The sequence below is a fragment of the Octopus sinensis genome, linkage group LG14 (assembly GCF_006345805.1).
Source record: "Octopus sinensis linkage group LG14, ASM634580v1, whole genome shotgun sequence".
Taxonomy (NCBI): Eukaryota; Metazoa; Mollusca; class Cephalopoda; order Octopoda; family Octopodidae; genus Octopus; species Octopus sinensis.
The window spans coordinates 17711549-17728417 of record NC_043010.1 but is presented as its reverse complement, the minus strand read 5'-3'; the positions used below and the strand labels follow the sequence as shown (position 1 = coordinate 17728417).

Genomic DNA, 16869 nt, shown 5'->3' with positions numbered 1-16869 from the left:
GACAATTTCAATATGATAAAGAATAACAACAATAACAACTAAATTATAATATTAAAATAAGTTATTCGTATTTTTTTGGTTATAAATTTATTTCCGGAGTTGTTGATTCATAGAATATATTTTTGATAAGTTGCAGAATGTTTATGATTCTTCATTGGGAGTTTATTGTTTCAAGTCCTGGGCCTATCAACAACAACAACAATAAAACAAGTATCTCCAGCTTGGTTGAGTGGTTAAGGTCACAGGTTCAGTCCTATTGCATGGCGTTTTAGGCAATTGCATCAATCGAAACCTGGTGGGTGAAAATGGGGAGATGGAAACTGTGAGGAAGCCCATCAGAGGGGCAATATCTGTAATTTAAAGGGATAGCTTTATGTCATCTTGATTGTATTTGAGGATTACATTAAGGATCGATGTGTCTGTGAAGTACTCAGCCACATACATATTTGATGGTTCAGCAGATCAAATATCTGTCAATGAAAACAATGGAAAATCTATTTACAGAAGAAAGACGGCCAAAAAACAACAAAAACAAAAAAGATGCCTTTGTCAAATGGTGTTTTGGATTAACCATAATAATAGTCCTTTCTACTAAAGGCACAAGGCCCAAAATTTTGGGGGAGGGGGGCAATCGATTATATTGACCCCAGTGTTTCACTGGTACTTAATTTATCAACCCTGAAAGGATGAAAGGTCAAGTCGACCTCGGCAGAATTTGAACTCAGAACGTAGCACCAGTGGAATACCGCTAAGCATTTCACCCGGCGTGCTAATGATACTGCCGCTTTAATAATAATAATAATTATTAAATATGTAAGAAAGATCACTGGGTTTTTTTTTTATACATCAGGTTGTCAGTCTTTTGGTTTGATTTTTCTATCACATAAAATCCTCTTAAAAAATTTTTTTTTCTCTCCTTCACTCCTGGTCAATATCTCTGGGATAGAGTCGTAGATAAACTCCATTTACAGGGGCTATTGTGGCCCCTTCGATCGTCTCCAATGGACCCTGCTTTTCAGACAGAATCATGTGAAATGTTTGAACTAACTTTACAATTGCTATTTTGCCTTCCATTTTGGCAAACTGAATGCCAATACATTTACGGGGTCCTGCTCCAAATGCCAAGTATGCCATGGGATGACGATGGGCCACTAATTCTGGTAAGAATCTGCAAGAACCAAACAAGAAAGAAAGAAAAAAAAGGCATTAGTTTTGTTTGTTTGTAAATCATTTAAAAAAAACAGATAGGGAAAACTTTTTAAGCTTTTTTTTTTTTACCATTTTTCTTTTGAAATATTCTGCATTTATTTAGTTGTCATTAAGAAACTGATATTTGAGGCTTAAATGAAATTTTAATGTAAGGTTTTAATTATGATTGCTTTAAAAGAGGAAGATTGTATCATACAATCAGGGGTAATGGTCACAGGTGGATTGACGTCAAATGGGTCAATTCTTTAATGTTACATTGAAATTTAATGTTGTTTAAAATTTAAAAAAACAACAAAAATAAATCTAGTCTTCAAATATTTTATATCTTAAAAATTTAATTAAAGTTTGAAAAATGTCACCTTTTTTCTAAACATATCTATAAACTAAATTTGTAGCATCTCTGGAAATCAGAACCATTTTCATCCAAAGCTTTAGAAATTCAGGGGAAATTTATTGTCAGAAATAGCACGAGAGAATGCAAAGAGCCAGGCATCACCATACACCATTGCTAATGTGGATATTTTCGGTTTGAATGGCAGTTTTTAACATAATTTCTAGGTAATTAAAAAATTTTAAACTTCGTATACTGGTAGAATGTGTTTATAAAACATCTTTTTCTCTTGGCTTTATTGAGAAAATTCTATAGTTTGTAAGATATTTGTGGGGTTTTTTCTGCAATTTCAACCAATCACTGACGTCTATTGAGGTAAAAAAACATTCTGTGCCATATGAATATGCCCCTTGTTTAAGAAACAGATTGGGTTTATTTACATTTGTGAAGAAAAAAAAGATACCCTTCCCCCACCCCTAACCCTAACTAACCCTAAATCTAAAATAGATTGAAATACAATAGATCGATTCTAGGGTCATAATTATGGGTGACAATTTCATATGACACCGCTAGAGAAAATGGCAGTTTTTTACCTCAATAGACGTCTGATTGGTTGAAATTGCAGAAATTGAAGAAAAAAAACAACAGATATCTTACAAACTATAGAATTTTCTCAATAAAGCCAAGAGAAAAAGATGTTTTATAAACACATTCTACCAGTATAGGAAGTTTAAAATTTTTTAGTTACCTAGAAATTATGTTGAAAACTGCCATTCAAACCGAAAAGATCCGCTAATGTTATTCACATTGAGTTATTAATGACAAATATAGAAACTTGGTCAAATAGTATCAGTTACACATGCATAGTGTTATATGTTTTGTTTATACAGCATATTTGCTGCAGGATAGTGATTTGGGGAAAGCTTACACAACACCAAGTGAACTTCACCTGACACTATCCCGCAGCAAATTTGGTGTATAAAGAAAATACACACACTATGCATATGTGACCAATAATGTTAACATTCCTAGGGCTGCTTTTAATTACTAATTTAATTGGTTAAATAATGAAAAGGAAAAAAGATTTATAACCTTTGTGTTTCAGGCACAAAGGCTCATCCTTAAGAGTAAACAGTAAAAAAATGTTAATTTATGTAGGAGCAGACATGTTGGTTGTGTGAATAGCCACAACACTTCTGATAGAAACTGAAAGTTTTGTTACTTGTTTGGAAAAAATGTAACAGTTTCTTGTAACCTTGGTGTCTCTCTTCAAATTTAGTTTTTCTTTAAATCATTAAATTTATTCCAAGCAACGAATAAATGTATGTTAAAAATACCTTTCTGGGTTAAATTTGTGTGGGTCAGCTCCCCATACGTCTGGATTGTAGTGGATTGCCCAGATGTTCGCTTGAACAATCATGCCTTTAGGAATTGTCAAATCTTCGGACAATTTACAAGATGTCTCTGCTTGCCGAGCCACCACACTGCAAAATGAAAGCATTCATACGGAATTTATTTCTACACAAGGAGTTACAGATACACACACACATAAAGGAATAGTATAAATTATGGATTCAGAGAATCATGTGGCTATCACAGTAAGCTCCTCCAATGGACCTGGCTATCAGTCCATGCAGTAATCAATCACAAGGTAGTGTAATGGAAAGTGTTTGTGTAACTGAAGCTCCAGCAAATACTAGTGATAAATTATTGAGCGAGGAAACTATACAGCTTATAGCCAGGATCCAAACTGCTGATGTAACCATAATGATCTGGTGATCTGATGAGTTAGCCTTCATTGCTTGCATTCATTTGTGTATATGCAGTTGTATTATGCTGTGTATTTATATTAACGCAAAAATGTGCATGACACTTCTTACAAACTGAAATTAATTACTACATGAAGAAAGTTATGAAACAGCTGTTATCATATGGGAACTCCTGGTTGAATAAACCTATGATCACTTCTCACAACTCCAGACTTTATGCTTTATATATATATATATATATATATATAGGAGAGTTTACGAAAAAAAACAAAGGACGAAGACAGGTGGTGTACAAAACAAACAGATGTATTAGTATAACATTCAAGAATAGAAAAAGTCTTTTACGTTTCGAGCTTACGCTCTTCCACAGAAAGGGACACAGAAAAAAACAAGGAGAGAAAAAAATGTGTGTAGTGGCTAATGATCTATCATGGCGTCTGACCTTAATATATATATATATATACCTTAATATATATATATATAATATATATATATATATATATATATATATACACACGCACATACACACACACATATAATGTAATTTCTCTTAGGCATAGCAATACTGACTCTTGATATACTCGATATACATATGATTTAGAATAAAGTGTCAAGAGAGTACAGAGTATAGCATCATTTAGCTGAATTTTAATGGCTCTGAGGAAGCAATAAGATGTTGCACAAGCATTTGGCTCTGAGTGCAATGCTTCTTATAGCTGAAACAGCTGTAAGGTGATTACATAACTTCTGTTAATTTCTCATTCATTAAAATTATAAAGTTTTGGTCGTAGAAACAGGTTAAATAGAATTATGATTATTTTCTATTTTTAATCAGCAAAAGTTACAAAGAGTCTCTGAGCCATGGTCTTCCTCTAACATTTTAAAGCAAATTTTTGTTTTTAATTAAAATTTTCACATTCTTAATTAAGGATAATATAATTAGAGTGATGATGATTCTTACGTGCTTGCAAGTGGATATTTACGGAGAGTTTCACACCAAACTTTGTCAAGATATTCCATTTTATTTACAATGTCATACGTGATTTCATCATCCTGTGCAGTAGAAGAAAAAAAAAGGAAGCATTACATCATCATCATCATCATCATCATCATCATCATTTAATGTCCATTTTCCATGCTGGCATGGGTTGGACAGCTTGACAGAAACTAGAAAGGCCAGAGAGCTGCACAAGGTTCCATTATCTGTTTTGGCTTGGATTCTATGGCTGGATGCCCTACCTAGTGCCAGCCACTTTACAGAGTGGTAATGGGTGGCTTTTACATGGCACCATCACCAGTGCTTTTTAAATAGTACCAGCTCCAGTGCTTTCTAAATGCTTTTTTATGTGGCACCATCTCCAGTGCTCTTTATGTGGCACCATGGCTTTAGGATGTCGATTCTGTTGTGGTGGATGGGTCTTCTTGAGTACAGTGATGCAGCATATATCTTAGTCTTGTGTCACCTCCTCCATAAGGCTCAGTGAAAAAGTGAAACAGAACCAGTGCATGTATTTATCCTTGGCATAATGACCCTCCCAAGATACAAGATATGTTAAAACATATAAGTTCACATGAAGAATCTTGCAAACCAAACACAAAAACTAAATGCTGATATTAATAGAAAGGAAGAAATAAAAAAAATAAAATACCTTATTTGGGAAACATTCTATAATCTCATCATAGAGTTTGGATTGTATTTCTTGGTTGTAAGCCAGTTCATAAGCCGTGTAAATAAGGGTCGTTGCTGTTGTCTCGTAGCCAGCCATCAGGAATAGGAAACATTGTGAACGTAATTCCTAAAATATATTATTATACGTAACTTCAATATATTTTCATTCTGTTTCTGTTTTATTAGAATATCCAAAGTTATGAACATGCAAATCTCAAATGACATGATGATGATGATGATGATGTTGCTTATGGAACAGCAGAATATAATCATCTTTACTTTTACTTGTTTCAATCATTTTGACTGTGGCCATGCTGGAGCACCACCTTTAGTTGAGCAAACCGACTCCAGGACTTATTCTTTGTAAGCCTAGTACTTATTCTATTGGTCTCCTTTGCCGAACCGTTAAGTTACGGGGACGTAAACACACCAGCATCGGTTGTCAAGCGATGGTGGGGGGACAAACGTAGACACACAAACATATACACACACATACATATATACACATATACGACAGGCTTCTTTCAGTTTCCGTCTACCAAATCCACTCACAAGGCTTTGGTCGGCTCGAGGCTATAGTAGAAGACATTTGCCCAAGGTACCACGCAGTGGGACTGAACCCGGAACCATGTGGTAAGCTCAGCTTATAAGATCGTTAGATATCTTGAAAATATCTTTTGATCTCAATCCAACTGAGCCTTACTCTATAAATTAAACTTGTTGAGAATTATATTACTGTTTATGGTTTTATATCTACTATTGGATTTGCCAATATTGGCAACTCTTCGGGTTTGCTTACCAGAACCTCAATGCCTCTTTTATGCTCGAGGTAAATAGACAGTCCTGCTTTCTGTGGTGATGATAAAAAGCAGAACAAAAAAGTTATGTAAAGTTATAACATTTTCCAGAAAAGAAAAAAGAGTTATCTCCCATGTGATGATATAAGCTGTGGTCAAAGGGTGCCAGCTGGGCATGTGCACATTTTCCATTCTCTAGACTAAAAAAGGGAATGGCCACATTGCCAGAATGAATTTTCTTTCATGAGGACAACATCAAAATTTTTGGCTTTTTTGAAGAATAGAGGGTCACGCACAAAGAAATATGTTGAGACACGGAGGTCTCTTTTAAGGTGTGTGTGTGTGTGTGCATGCGTGCATATATGTTGTTCTCTAGTCTGAAAATAGGGATGACTACGTTGCCAAAATGAATTTCCATTCATGAGGGCAGCATTCAATTATCTCGCTTTTTGAGTTCTGGATCAAGTGAATTTTTTAGAGTGATTCTCCTCTCTATCATAATCATTAATAATCACTGGTTGTCTTTTAGAAACTGAGGGTGGGGTATGACATTGCAACGTTAGCTAGCTGTATATGGTGATTTATAAAGCAAAGAAAAATGTATAAAATCAACTGAAAACTGCTGTAATGGCCTGGGCCATATCTGAATGGAAGTAGGTGCTGCAAGCTTTGTTTGACAGAGAAGAGAATCACTCTAAAAAATTCACATGATCCAGATGCTTTCCTGAACTCAAAAAGTGAAATAGTTGAATGCTGCCCTCATGAATGGAAACCCACTTTGGCAATGTAGTCATCCATTTTCAGACTAGAGAGCAACAGACATATGCGTGTGCATGCACACACACACACACACACACACACACACACACACACACACACACAGAGAACTGGCAGGCTTCAGCCACGGTTGACATTGATCCAGGGGAAGCAACTTTTTTTCCCTTCAGGAAAATGTGATAACTTTTTACCATAATTCTGGTTCCAGTTCTTTTTCCCAACACAGACTATACATACCTCCTGAATAAAAGAGACTCTGTACTTCCAGCCACCAACTTCAAAGAGTCTCTAATATTACTAAATACAATTGTCGGTGCAAAATTGGCAGTAACATTCTCATTGCCATCTTTTAATGTCTGCTTTTCATGGTGACCTGGGTTGGACAGTTTGACTGGAACTGGTAAAATGGTGAGCTGCACCAGGTTCCAGTCTGATTTTGGCATGGTTTCTACAGCTGAATGCCCTTCCTAATGCCAACCACTCAGAGAGAGTAATGGTGGAGGCACACGGCCTAGTGGTTAGAGAAGCGGACTCACGATTGAGGGATCGCGGGTTCAAATCTCAGACTGGGCGGTGTGTGTGTTTATGAGCGAAACACCTAAGCTCCATGCGGCTCCGGCAGAAGGTAATGGCGAACCTCTGCTGACTCTTTCGCCACGACTTTCTCTCACTATTTCCTCCTGCATCTTGCAGCTCACCTGCGATGGACCGGCATCCTGTCCAGGTGGGGAACCTATATGCCAAGGAAACCGGGGAACTGGCCCTTATGAGCCCAGCATGGCTCGAGAAGGAACAAACAAAAAAACAAAAGAGAGAGTAATGGGTGCTTTTTATGTGCCACCAGCAGGAGTGCCATTTACATGACAGTGGCACCAGTCACAACTTTGGTTTCACTTAGCTTGATGGGTCTTCTCAAGCACAGCATCTCTCCAAAGTCTTGGCCACTTGTCATCACCTCCATGAGGCTCAGCATTCTGAGATCATGCTTCACCACCTCATTCCTTGCTTCCGTGAGGCCCAACATTCAAGGGTCATTTCAAAGATCCTGCTACTGGCAATGGCCATGATTACAATTTCATGGGTGCCATTCATGAATTGACCCTATGATCTTCTGATCCTAAACCCTAACCTCTAGACCATTGCAAGATATTAACAATGATTTCAAATTTTAGCACAAAGCCATCAATTCCAAGGTAGGGATTAAGTCGATCTAATCAACCCCCAGTGCATGACTGGTACTTATTCTATGGACCCCAAAAAGATGAAAGGCAAAATCGACCTCAGCAGAGTTTGAACTTAGAACATACAGACCAAAGCAATCCTATTTCTTTATTGCCCACAAGGGAGACAAACAAGGACAGACAAACGGATTAAGTCAATTATATCGACCCCATTGCATAACTGGTACTTAATTTATTGACCCCCAAAAGATGAAAGGCAAAGTCGACCTTGGTGGAATTTGAACTCAGAACATAAAGACAGACGAAATACCTATTTCTTTACTACCCACAAGGGGCTAAACACAGAGGGGACAAACAAGGACAGACAAATGGATTAAGTCGATTATATCGACCCCAGTGCATAACCGGTACTTAATTTATCGACCCCGAAAGGATGAAAGGCAAAGTCGACCTCGGCAGAATTTGAACTCAGAACGTAGCGGCAGCCGAAATACCGCTAAGCATTTCATCCAGCATGCTAACGATTCTGCCAGCTCATCGCCTTTAAAGTAATCCTGCTAAATATTTTCCCTGTGTGCCGACAAATTTGTCTGCTTGTTGCCTTATAAGGTATTGATATTAATTATTGGATGCTTGCACAATACTGTCTTCAGAATTGGTTTTTGTAGAATATATTTTTTTGTACTGTTTCTTAGAATTTAAAGAGTATAGAAATCTGTAAAAACTTACCAATAAAGAGAGTTTTGCATATTTGTATTTTGGTTCCGGAATGTTTTGTGATGGAGTCTCATGGACATGTAGAGACTCCTCAGAATGTGTCAGTTTATTGGCTTCAATCATCATATGAAGTAAGTCCATGCGTGGTACCTACAATAAACAATAAGCAACTGAATTATAATAATGGATATTATAATTGTAATAATGTATATTATCATGTGATCATGTGATTGGCCATACTATTAGAAGTTGTTATACATCACTGGTCACAATGTGCTTTGCATCATTTTAGCTTTTGAACGAAGCCGACCCACTGGTTAGGTTAGCAGGCCAATGTCTGTCCCCCCACCTGATCAGAATGTCTTATCCATTGCAGGTGTGGCCCATTTACAGCTGTGTGGACTGGAGCAACTCAAGCACACAAGGCACAGCTTGTCGGGGAATTGAAACCACAATCTCACAGTCATGAATGCAACACACCTAACCATTAAGATATGTGCCTTCACTTATGATGTATAATATAATTGTGATATTATATATAATTATATATTATAATGTATACGATTATAATATATAATAATGTATGCTCATAGAATCTACAGGTTAGTGTATATAATAATAATAATAATAATAATAATAATAATAATAATAATAATAATAAAAATAATAATAATAATAATAATAATAATAATAATAATAATAATAATAATAAAAATAATAATAATAATAATAATAATAATAATAATAATAATAATGAAATTATTGTATGCAGTGCTCAGGTGCACCACAACTTGTCAAAAGTGCATATAAAGTATATGCAGTAATGTACAAATGTCTGGGAAGCAAACAGTGTATGAGTCAGATACATGCTTGCGTGTGTATGGAGAGGAGAAAGTCAGGTGTAGTGTTGGCGAATCTCAGGAAGCATGAAAGTTTTGAAGGATGCAGTGCTCCGACAACTAACAACTGATGCCGGCAGTCTGTTCCATGCTTCAGCAACTCTTAGCGTGAAAAAATGTTTCCGAAAGTCATGGGAGCTGTGCTGTTTTCTAACTTTGTAAACATGTCCACAGGTGTTTGATGGGTGGAGTTTGAAAAGGTGCTCAGAGTTATTGTTTGTAAGATGGTTAATAATTTTATGGGTGTCTACCAAGTCAGCTGCCAGACGTCAGAGTTTCAATGTATCCATATACAGTGTGTAGTCTTAGTTTGTATAATGTATAGTTACATCCATGTGGAGTATATGTCAGCATATATAATATAGACACAAATTTATATGATGTGTGGGTCATCAACATCCTAATTGGAAGTGTTATCATGTACATTGTTTTGTCTTGGTATAAAAGATGGGCTACAGCAAATATTCTGCTCAATACCACAGATTTGATTATCAGTTGTTTTCACCTTAACCAGTTGAGCAGGTCCCTTTGTGGCTGACGGCATGTGCATCTCTGATCAAAAGCAGAAGTAGTGGGGGAGCATCATAGAAGAATTCTTTGGGGTTTGAATAATTCACCTCTGGAAACATGGATTTTTTTGTTCAACATCCTTAAACAACCCTTATTCAGGGACCTTTTGAGCAGGATGGGTTGCTCGACCAGAAGAAAATTCTAAGTGGGCCCCATCTGCAAGGTCATGTGCTGTTTATCTTTATATGAGATCACCATGTTACACACATATGGTTGTGATGCATGTGCCTGGTGTACCTTTATCAGACGGGTAGTCATGATGGGTATACTGGGCTTTGAATATTTTAACCCAGTGTCACTTTGATGGCATGCACTGCTCTCTCACTCAATAATAATAATAATAATAATAATAATAATAATAATAATAATAATAATAATAATAGTAATAATAATAATAATTCATTCTTTTAGTAGCCACAAGGGCTCACATACAAAAACATTAAAGGACATGCAACCACATAAAAGACAAAAACTGGATGATGCAATGGGTTTTCCACATGTAAACAAGGCATAACATTAAAAATAATAATAACAATAATCCTTTCTATTATAGGCAAAAGGCTTGAAATTTTGGGGGAGGGGACTAGTCGATAATATCGACCCCAGTGTTTCACTGGTACTTAATTTAATGACCCCGAAAGGATGAAAGGCTAAGTTAACCTTGGTGAAATTTGAACTCTTCCTGAGCCAATAGTTTGATTCACAGCTATAAAGTCCTGAGTTCAATCCCACTGCATGGTATCTTGAACAAATATCATGTTCTGTTTTCCTCAGGTTGATAAATATCTTGTGATTGAAATTAGATGGAAACTGTACTGAAACCTGAAAAATGGATTGTACCTGGAATTTATAGGTACAGCCTTGTCACATACTGTGTGACATTGATTCTGTCTGAGAATTACATTAAAGGTACACTTGTGTAAAATTTAACACTTCCTTCTCCAAGCCTAGATTTGAAACCGAATCTAAGAATTCTCGGTTGTCCAAACCACGAGGATCAACAGGCGTGGAAAAAGGTTTTCTTTGTCCTGTCAAAAATTGATTGATCATCTCCCTTTGACCTACGACCTCAGCCATGTCAGGCGAAGTTCAAATGGACAGGAGCTGACATATTTAGGTACAAACTCTGTTGCAGTATGTCTGTCCTTCTAGCTGCCACGATTATTATAAATACGCTGGTCAACAGAGACGAGGGAGGAGAAAATCCCTGCAGGCATCAAGGAAGGTCGACCACACAACAGGTTTTGAGTGAACGCACAGAATGTTCGAAGTGCCACGATAGACTACCGTCTCAAATGAACTACGCACACACACACACAAACATATGACTTCCACAAATGTACCCTGTCTGTATTTCTAGCAACTCATAGCAGTTGTCAACATTTTGTATGTAGTGAAGAATTAAGAAATCAAGTCCAGTGAATAAATCATTTTTAATTATGGATCGGTTCATGCATTTGTTTACTTTAAAGACATACACATTCCATTTGCATCTGTTTTCCATGATACACACCTAACCACTACACTTGTGTCTGTGGAATACTCAGCTACTTAGCTATTAACTCAGGGGCAGGTAACTCACTTGATTGAAACACCTGAATCGTCTATCTTCATCATAGAAAAATGGAGATCCCCAAAACTGTATTTTAAGATTATATATCAGTGTAGCCATGCATATCTAAGAATATAAACCAGCAATAAATAGAATGTCTGTATTTTCCTAAAGATAATGATGATGTTTGTAGGAGATTTGGCTGCTATTTCTTATTTCTTTATTGCCCACAAGGGGCTAAACACAGAGGGAACAAACAAGGATAGACAAACGGATTAAGTCGATTACATCGACTCCAGTACATAACTGGTACTTAATTTATCGACCCCGAAGGGATGAAAGGCAAAGTCGACCTCAGCGGAATTTGAACTCAGAACGTAACGGCAGACGCAATAACGGTAAGCATTTTGCCCGGCTTGCTAACGTTTCTGCCAGCTCGCCGCCTTTAATAGCACCTTTGGCTGCTATTTCTATCCGGATGAACGATCATGCAGTTTGTACAGTAGATATTACACAGAATAATTGTGCTTGTTTGTTAACATAATTTATGTTTCCAATGAACTTCTCCAGTTTTTGTTCATCAAATCCACTCACAAAGCTTTGGTCAGTCTGGAGCTATTGCAGAGGACACTTGACCAAAATTCCATGCAACAGGATTGAACTTGAACCCATTTGGTTGGGAAGCAAACTTGTTAAACATACAGCTATGCTTATGGAGGGGGGGGGGCAAAAAGAGAAGAAAAAAAACAAAACAAAAAAGCAAACGTAAAAAATAAAAAAAAACTTGCCAGTCCAATAGTAAAATAAAACTTACAGAATCAAATTTTTTTCTCATTGCAATAATTTTTTCAAACTGTTTCTCCAACCAAAAGACAGGATTACCAAAAATGTAATCTCTTAAGCGAGCAAGCCTGACGAGGAATTTATCAGTGTTGGGGAAAAGAACTGAAGAAGATACAATTTAAGCAAAATAATAAAATACATGTTCATTTAAGAAACAAATATACACACCCACACATATCTAAACCTACCTACATACCTATCTATCTATCTATCTATCTATCTATCTATCTATCTATCTGTATACACACGTGTATATAGATATAATCTTAATTTAATATATATATATATATATACATATATATACTTTTTTTATATATCCTTTATATATTTCTTTAAAGATTGTATATTTTTTTACAGATGATATTTTATATACCTTGCAGCACATTATATTCTTTATTAGCTTATGGACCAACATTCTAAATAGAAATATGAATATTTCTAAGTATCTCTAAAGGAGACTTCGGCAGCGGTACTGGATATGGCAGTCCAGAAATATAGGACAAATGCTGCCATTGATTACCTCCAAGAGGCCATTGCCTCTTGCTAGCTATGTGTCACATGAACCTGTGTCCATTATAACCTTCGAACAGGGGAAGTCAGCTTCTTCCCCTTGCTGGTCAGGCATATGTAGACTAGTTTCAGGGTATTTGCCCCTTTTCAATGCAGAGCAGCCGAACCCAGCAGGTGTCGCTACAGACCATCTGTTCGAAGGATTATTTACCTAAATTCAGTGGAATACACCTACAGGTTTTCAAAAATAGAAATATTAATATTTCTAAGTCTCTCTAAAGGAGACTGTGGCAGCTGTACTGGATATTAATAGTTATCGCCCAGTTTGAAGGTTATAATGGACACAGGTTCGTGTGTCACATAGCTAGCTAGAGGCAACGACCTCTTGGAGCTAATCAACGGCAGCATTCGTCCTATATTTCTGGACTGCCATATTAGCTTCGCGATAACTATTAACAACATTCTAAATGTTTATATCTAATACACTTCTTTATACAATTTTTGAATAATTCTTTTTCTTCACTTTCTTCTAATAATTCTAAATATATTTTATTTGTCACGCATATATCTAATTTCTAAATTTATTTTAACGTTATAACCTTATAACTATGCTAAATCGTAACAGCCTCACTTTGTTCAGTTGTGGATTTGATTACCACTCCTTTCTTATTTCATTTTAAAGTTTTCTTCCATTCTGTGGTGTGAAAGAAGGAAAGTTGTAAATATAGTCGAGTTAACGGTTCCTCATGAAGATAATATGGACGCCACTTGGGCTCGAAAATTTAACCGTTATGTAAACCTCCTCGAGGAATGTGAAGACGCAGGCTGGAAAGCAAAATATTTTCCAATCGAAGTCGGATGTAGAGGATTCGTTGGACACAGTGTGAGATGACTGTTGTTATCACCAGGCCTAACTCATCGTAAAGTCAATACCACCATGACCGATATCCAATCTACAGTGGAGAAGGCTGGCCACTGGATTTGGTTAAAAAGAGACGATGAGCGATGGCTAGAAGGATATTGAGCTTTATTTGATAACCAGCTGATCTAACAAGCAGGGCCTCATATCAGTGAGGGGGGCTGGTGCGCATTGATGCCGTTGAGAGGTAGGCCCGAAACGGCGTGCATTCTCTCCTGATGACCCTATACACTTGCTGGCTTCCGGTATGCGGAGTTTTTGACTGGTAGCACTTGCATGTGCAAGTTGTTTGCAAGACATTATTTCTCAAGGTCTTTAATACAGTAAAATGAACATGAGTAAATTCAGCCTCTTCTATCTTATTTCTCACTATCATCTCCCTCCCCATCACTCACTCCCTCATGCCTCGCCCATTTGATAACTTGGTAAGCTGACCTCACATTAACTACTCTCACCACTGACCAGCACACATAAACAGCTAAAAAAAAATCTAGATGACCTGGTCAATCCTTCCGCTATTGTTAGAAGTTTAAATAATTGGGTTACTTAGGTCAATCACCTCTCCCCACCCCCTACTATAAACTCTAAGTTCTTCTTTGTTCTGACCAAATATCCATTATTCTAATAAGTTCTTTCTGCCAACTGAATGGTAACAGGATCAATGTAAATATTTTTACTCTGTGAATTTGTTTAACTATGTTGAGTAATTTGAACTGTCCTTTATGTTTGAACATCACAAATTCATCTGACGAAAACAGTTTCTTTGCAATGTGGTAACGTTCTCATTAATCAATTAATCAATTAAAATTGTTGGAAACAGCTGCAATGATTTGATACCTGTACCTTTTTGTTACTCAATTATATCATATATATATATATGTATGTATATAGATATATATCATCACCATCATCATCTATTAATGTCTGCATGGGCTGGCATAGGTTGGACACACACACACACACAAACACACACACACACAACACACACACACACACACACACACACACACACACACACACACACATATATATGTGCAAGACTGTGCTGGTATGGTCATGTGTTGCATATGGATGAGGACAGCTGTGTGAAAAAGTGTCACACCCTAGCAGTAGAGGGAACCTGTGGAAGAGGTAGACCCTGGAAGACCTGGGATGAGGTGGTAAAGCATGACCTTTGAATGTTGGGCCTCACTGAGGTGATGACAAGTGACCGAGACCTTTGGAGATATGTTGTGCTTGAGAAGACCTGGTAAGCCAAGTGAGACCATAACCGTGGCCTATGCCAGAGCCAGTTGACTGGTCCCGTGCCACTGGCATGTGAAAAGCACCATTTAAGCATGGTTGTTGCCAGTGCTGCCTGACTGGCTCCCATACTAGAGGCACATGAAAAGCACCCACTACACTCTTGGAGTGGTTGGTGTAAGGAAGGGCATCCAGCTGTAGAAACTTTGCCAGATTGGATTGGAGCCTGGTGCAGCCTTCTGGTTTGCCAGCCCTTGGTCAAACCATCCAACCCATGCCAGCATGGAAAGCAGATGTTAAACGACGACGACAACGATGATGATGATGATATACATACATATGTACATATACAGACAAAACTACATACATATACGCATATATAGGAGGGGTGCTGAAAAGTTCCGGCTTTAAGGGTATTGTGAAAGGCTCAACCTTCCAAGTTCTTTTACAGGGTTTAGGAAAACTGAAGAACCACTGCAATAAGTGTGTGAATCTGTGAGGGGGATAGCTATAATAATAAAGTGAACTTCTGTCTGTCCGTCTGGCACCTCTGTATCCAAGTCTACATTTGCTCTATATAGACATGTTATACCTTTTTGGAATCAGGATGATACAAGGATTGAAAATATGCCCTTCATTTGGTTCTCGACCATCAAGCATTGAGGTCTGATTTAAAAGCATTTGAGTTGTTATTCCTAGCAAGTAAAGTCTGGCTGATTCAGGCCATCTTGGTTGGAATTTGTCAGATGACATCAGAGATCAAGAGGGAGATGAGTGAATTTGCTTTGTTATTTTTATGTCGAGATAAGAACTTTGGAACAAATTGGCCAACGGTTGGAATTCAACTCGGGACTGGAACAATAGAACGATTGCATTACAGGATTAATTCTCATCTGTCCTTAACCTTCTGATCAAACACCATCAAGGCATATAATCATTATAGACGTATTGTAGTCATGCTATTTAGCTCTCTTTAGTTTTGGGCCACAGACCCAATTAGCCCTCCACAGGAGCTAGCTTAAAAGTCTGCCTAGAGTGTGGCTTTAAAGCTAGTTAAGCATAAGTTTGAAGGCTGAGTCAATGGAGAGGAGTTCCAACTAGATGTAATCTCCAATATCCAAGTGGTTAAAAGTGTTGGGAGAAGGGCATCAAGGCTCTCTTTAGTTTTGTGCCACAGATCCAATTAGCCTTCTGTAGGAGCCAGCTTAAAAGTCCACACAGTGTGGGTTTTAAGCTAGAATTGAATAAAATCACAATTTTCTGATCTTCCTGTAGTTTCTTTTACCCAAAGCCAGAAACTTTTCAGCATCTCCTTGTGTGTATATATATATATATATGTATATATATATATATATAATATATATATATATATATATATAATAATAATAATAAATGCATATAAATATATATCAATTTCCCTCTCAACTTTTTGGGGTCAATAAAACAAGTACCAGTTGTGTACTGGGGATTGATGTAATTGACTCACCCGTTCAAAATTGCTAGCCTTGTGCCAAAATTTAAAACCCTTATTAAAGAAAAGATTATTTCAAAGATGTTTTTTGAAGTAATTCTGTCATACTTACAACCTATAAGGAAAAAAAGACTTGGTCTGGTTGTATTATAAAGAACTTGTCGACAGTTCTTAAGAAAAATATCATTGGGATTTTGAATGGCAGATGTCTTGAAACCGAAACCACAACTTGACATGGAGTCCAGAGTCAGACGCTGAAAAATACTAAAAATTATTATAAGATAATTTTATATTAAAACAGTCATATCAAATTCAGTTAATACCTGTAATTACTGGGGCCCTGGGATATGTAACACACTGCCTCAATACCAATCTTGAGAAATTAGGCTTCTCAAAATGGGAAAGGAGAAAGT

At 37.0% G+C, this 16869-nt stretch overlaps 1 protein-coding gene across 2 annotated transcripts in view; it reads right to left on the bottom strand.

The window, feature by feature from the left end:
* Window positions 1–842: 842 nt before the first annotated feature.
* The window catches only part of LOC115219080 (cytochrome P450 3A24-like), a 119868-nt gene continuing 103841 nt past the window's right edge, over window positions 843–16869 (bottom strand). For both annotated transcript variants that reach the window (XM_029789147.2, XM_029789146.2), the window contains exons 7-13: window positions 16569–16720; window positions 12286–12416; window positions 8463–8600; window positions 4959–5105; window positions 4271–4362; window positions 2878–3024; window positions 843–1168 (exon numbers count right to left, since the gene is read on the bottom strand). In XM_029789147.2, the coding sequence (XP_029645007.1) occupies window positions 919–1168; window positions 2878–3024; window positions 4271–4362; window positions 4959–5105; window positions 8463–8600; window positions 12286–12416; window positions 16569–16720 (1057 nt within the window). In that variant the 3' untranslated portion in view covers window positions 843–918. The remainder of the gene's footprint in view (window positions 1169–2877; window positions 3025–4270; window positions 4363–4958; window positions 5106–8462; window positions 8601–12285; window positions 12417–16568; window positions 16721–16869) is intronic.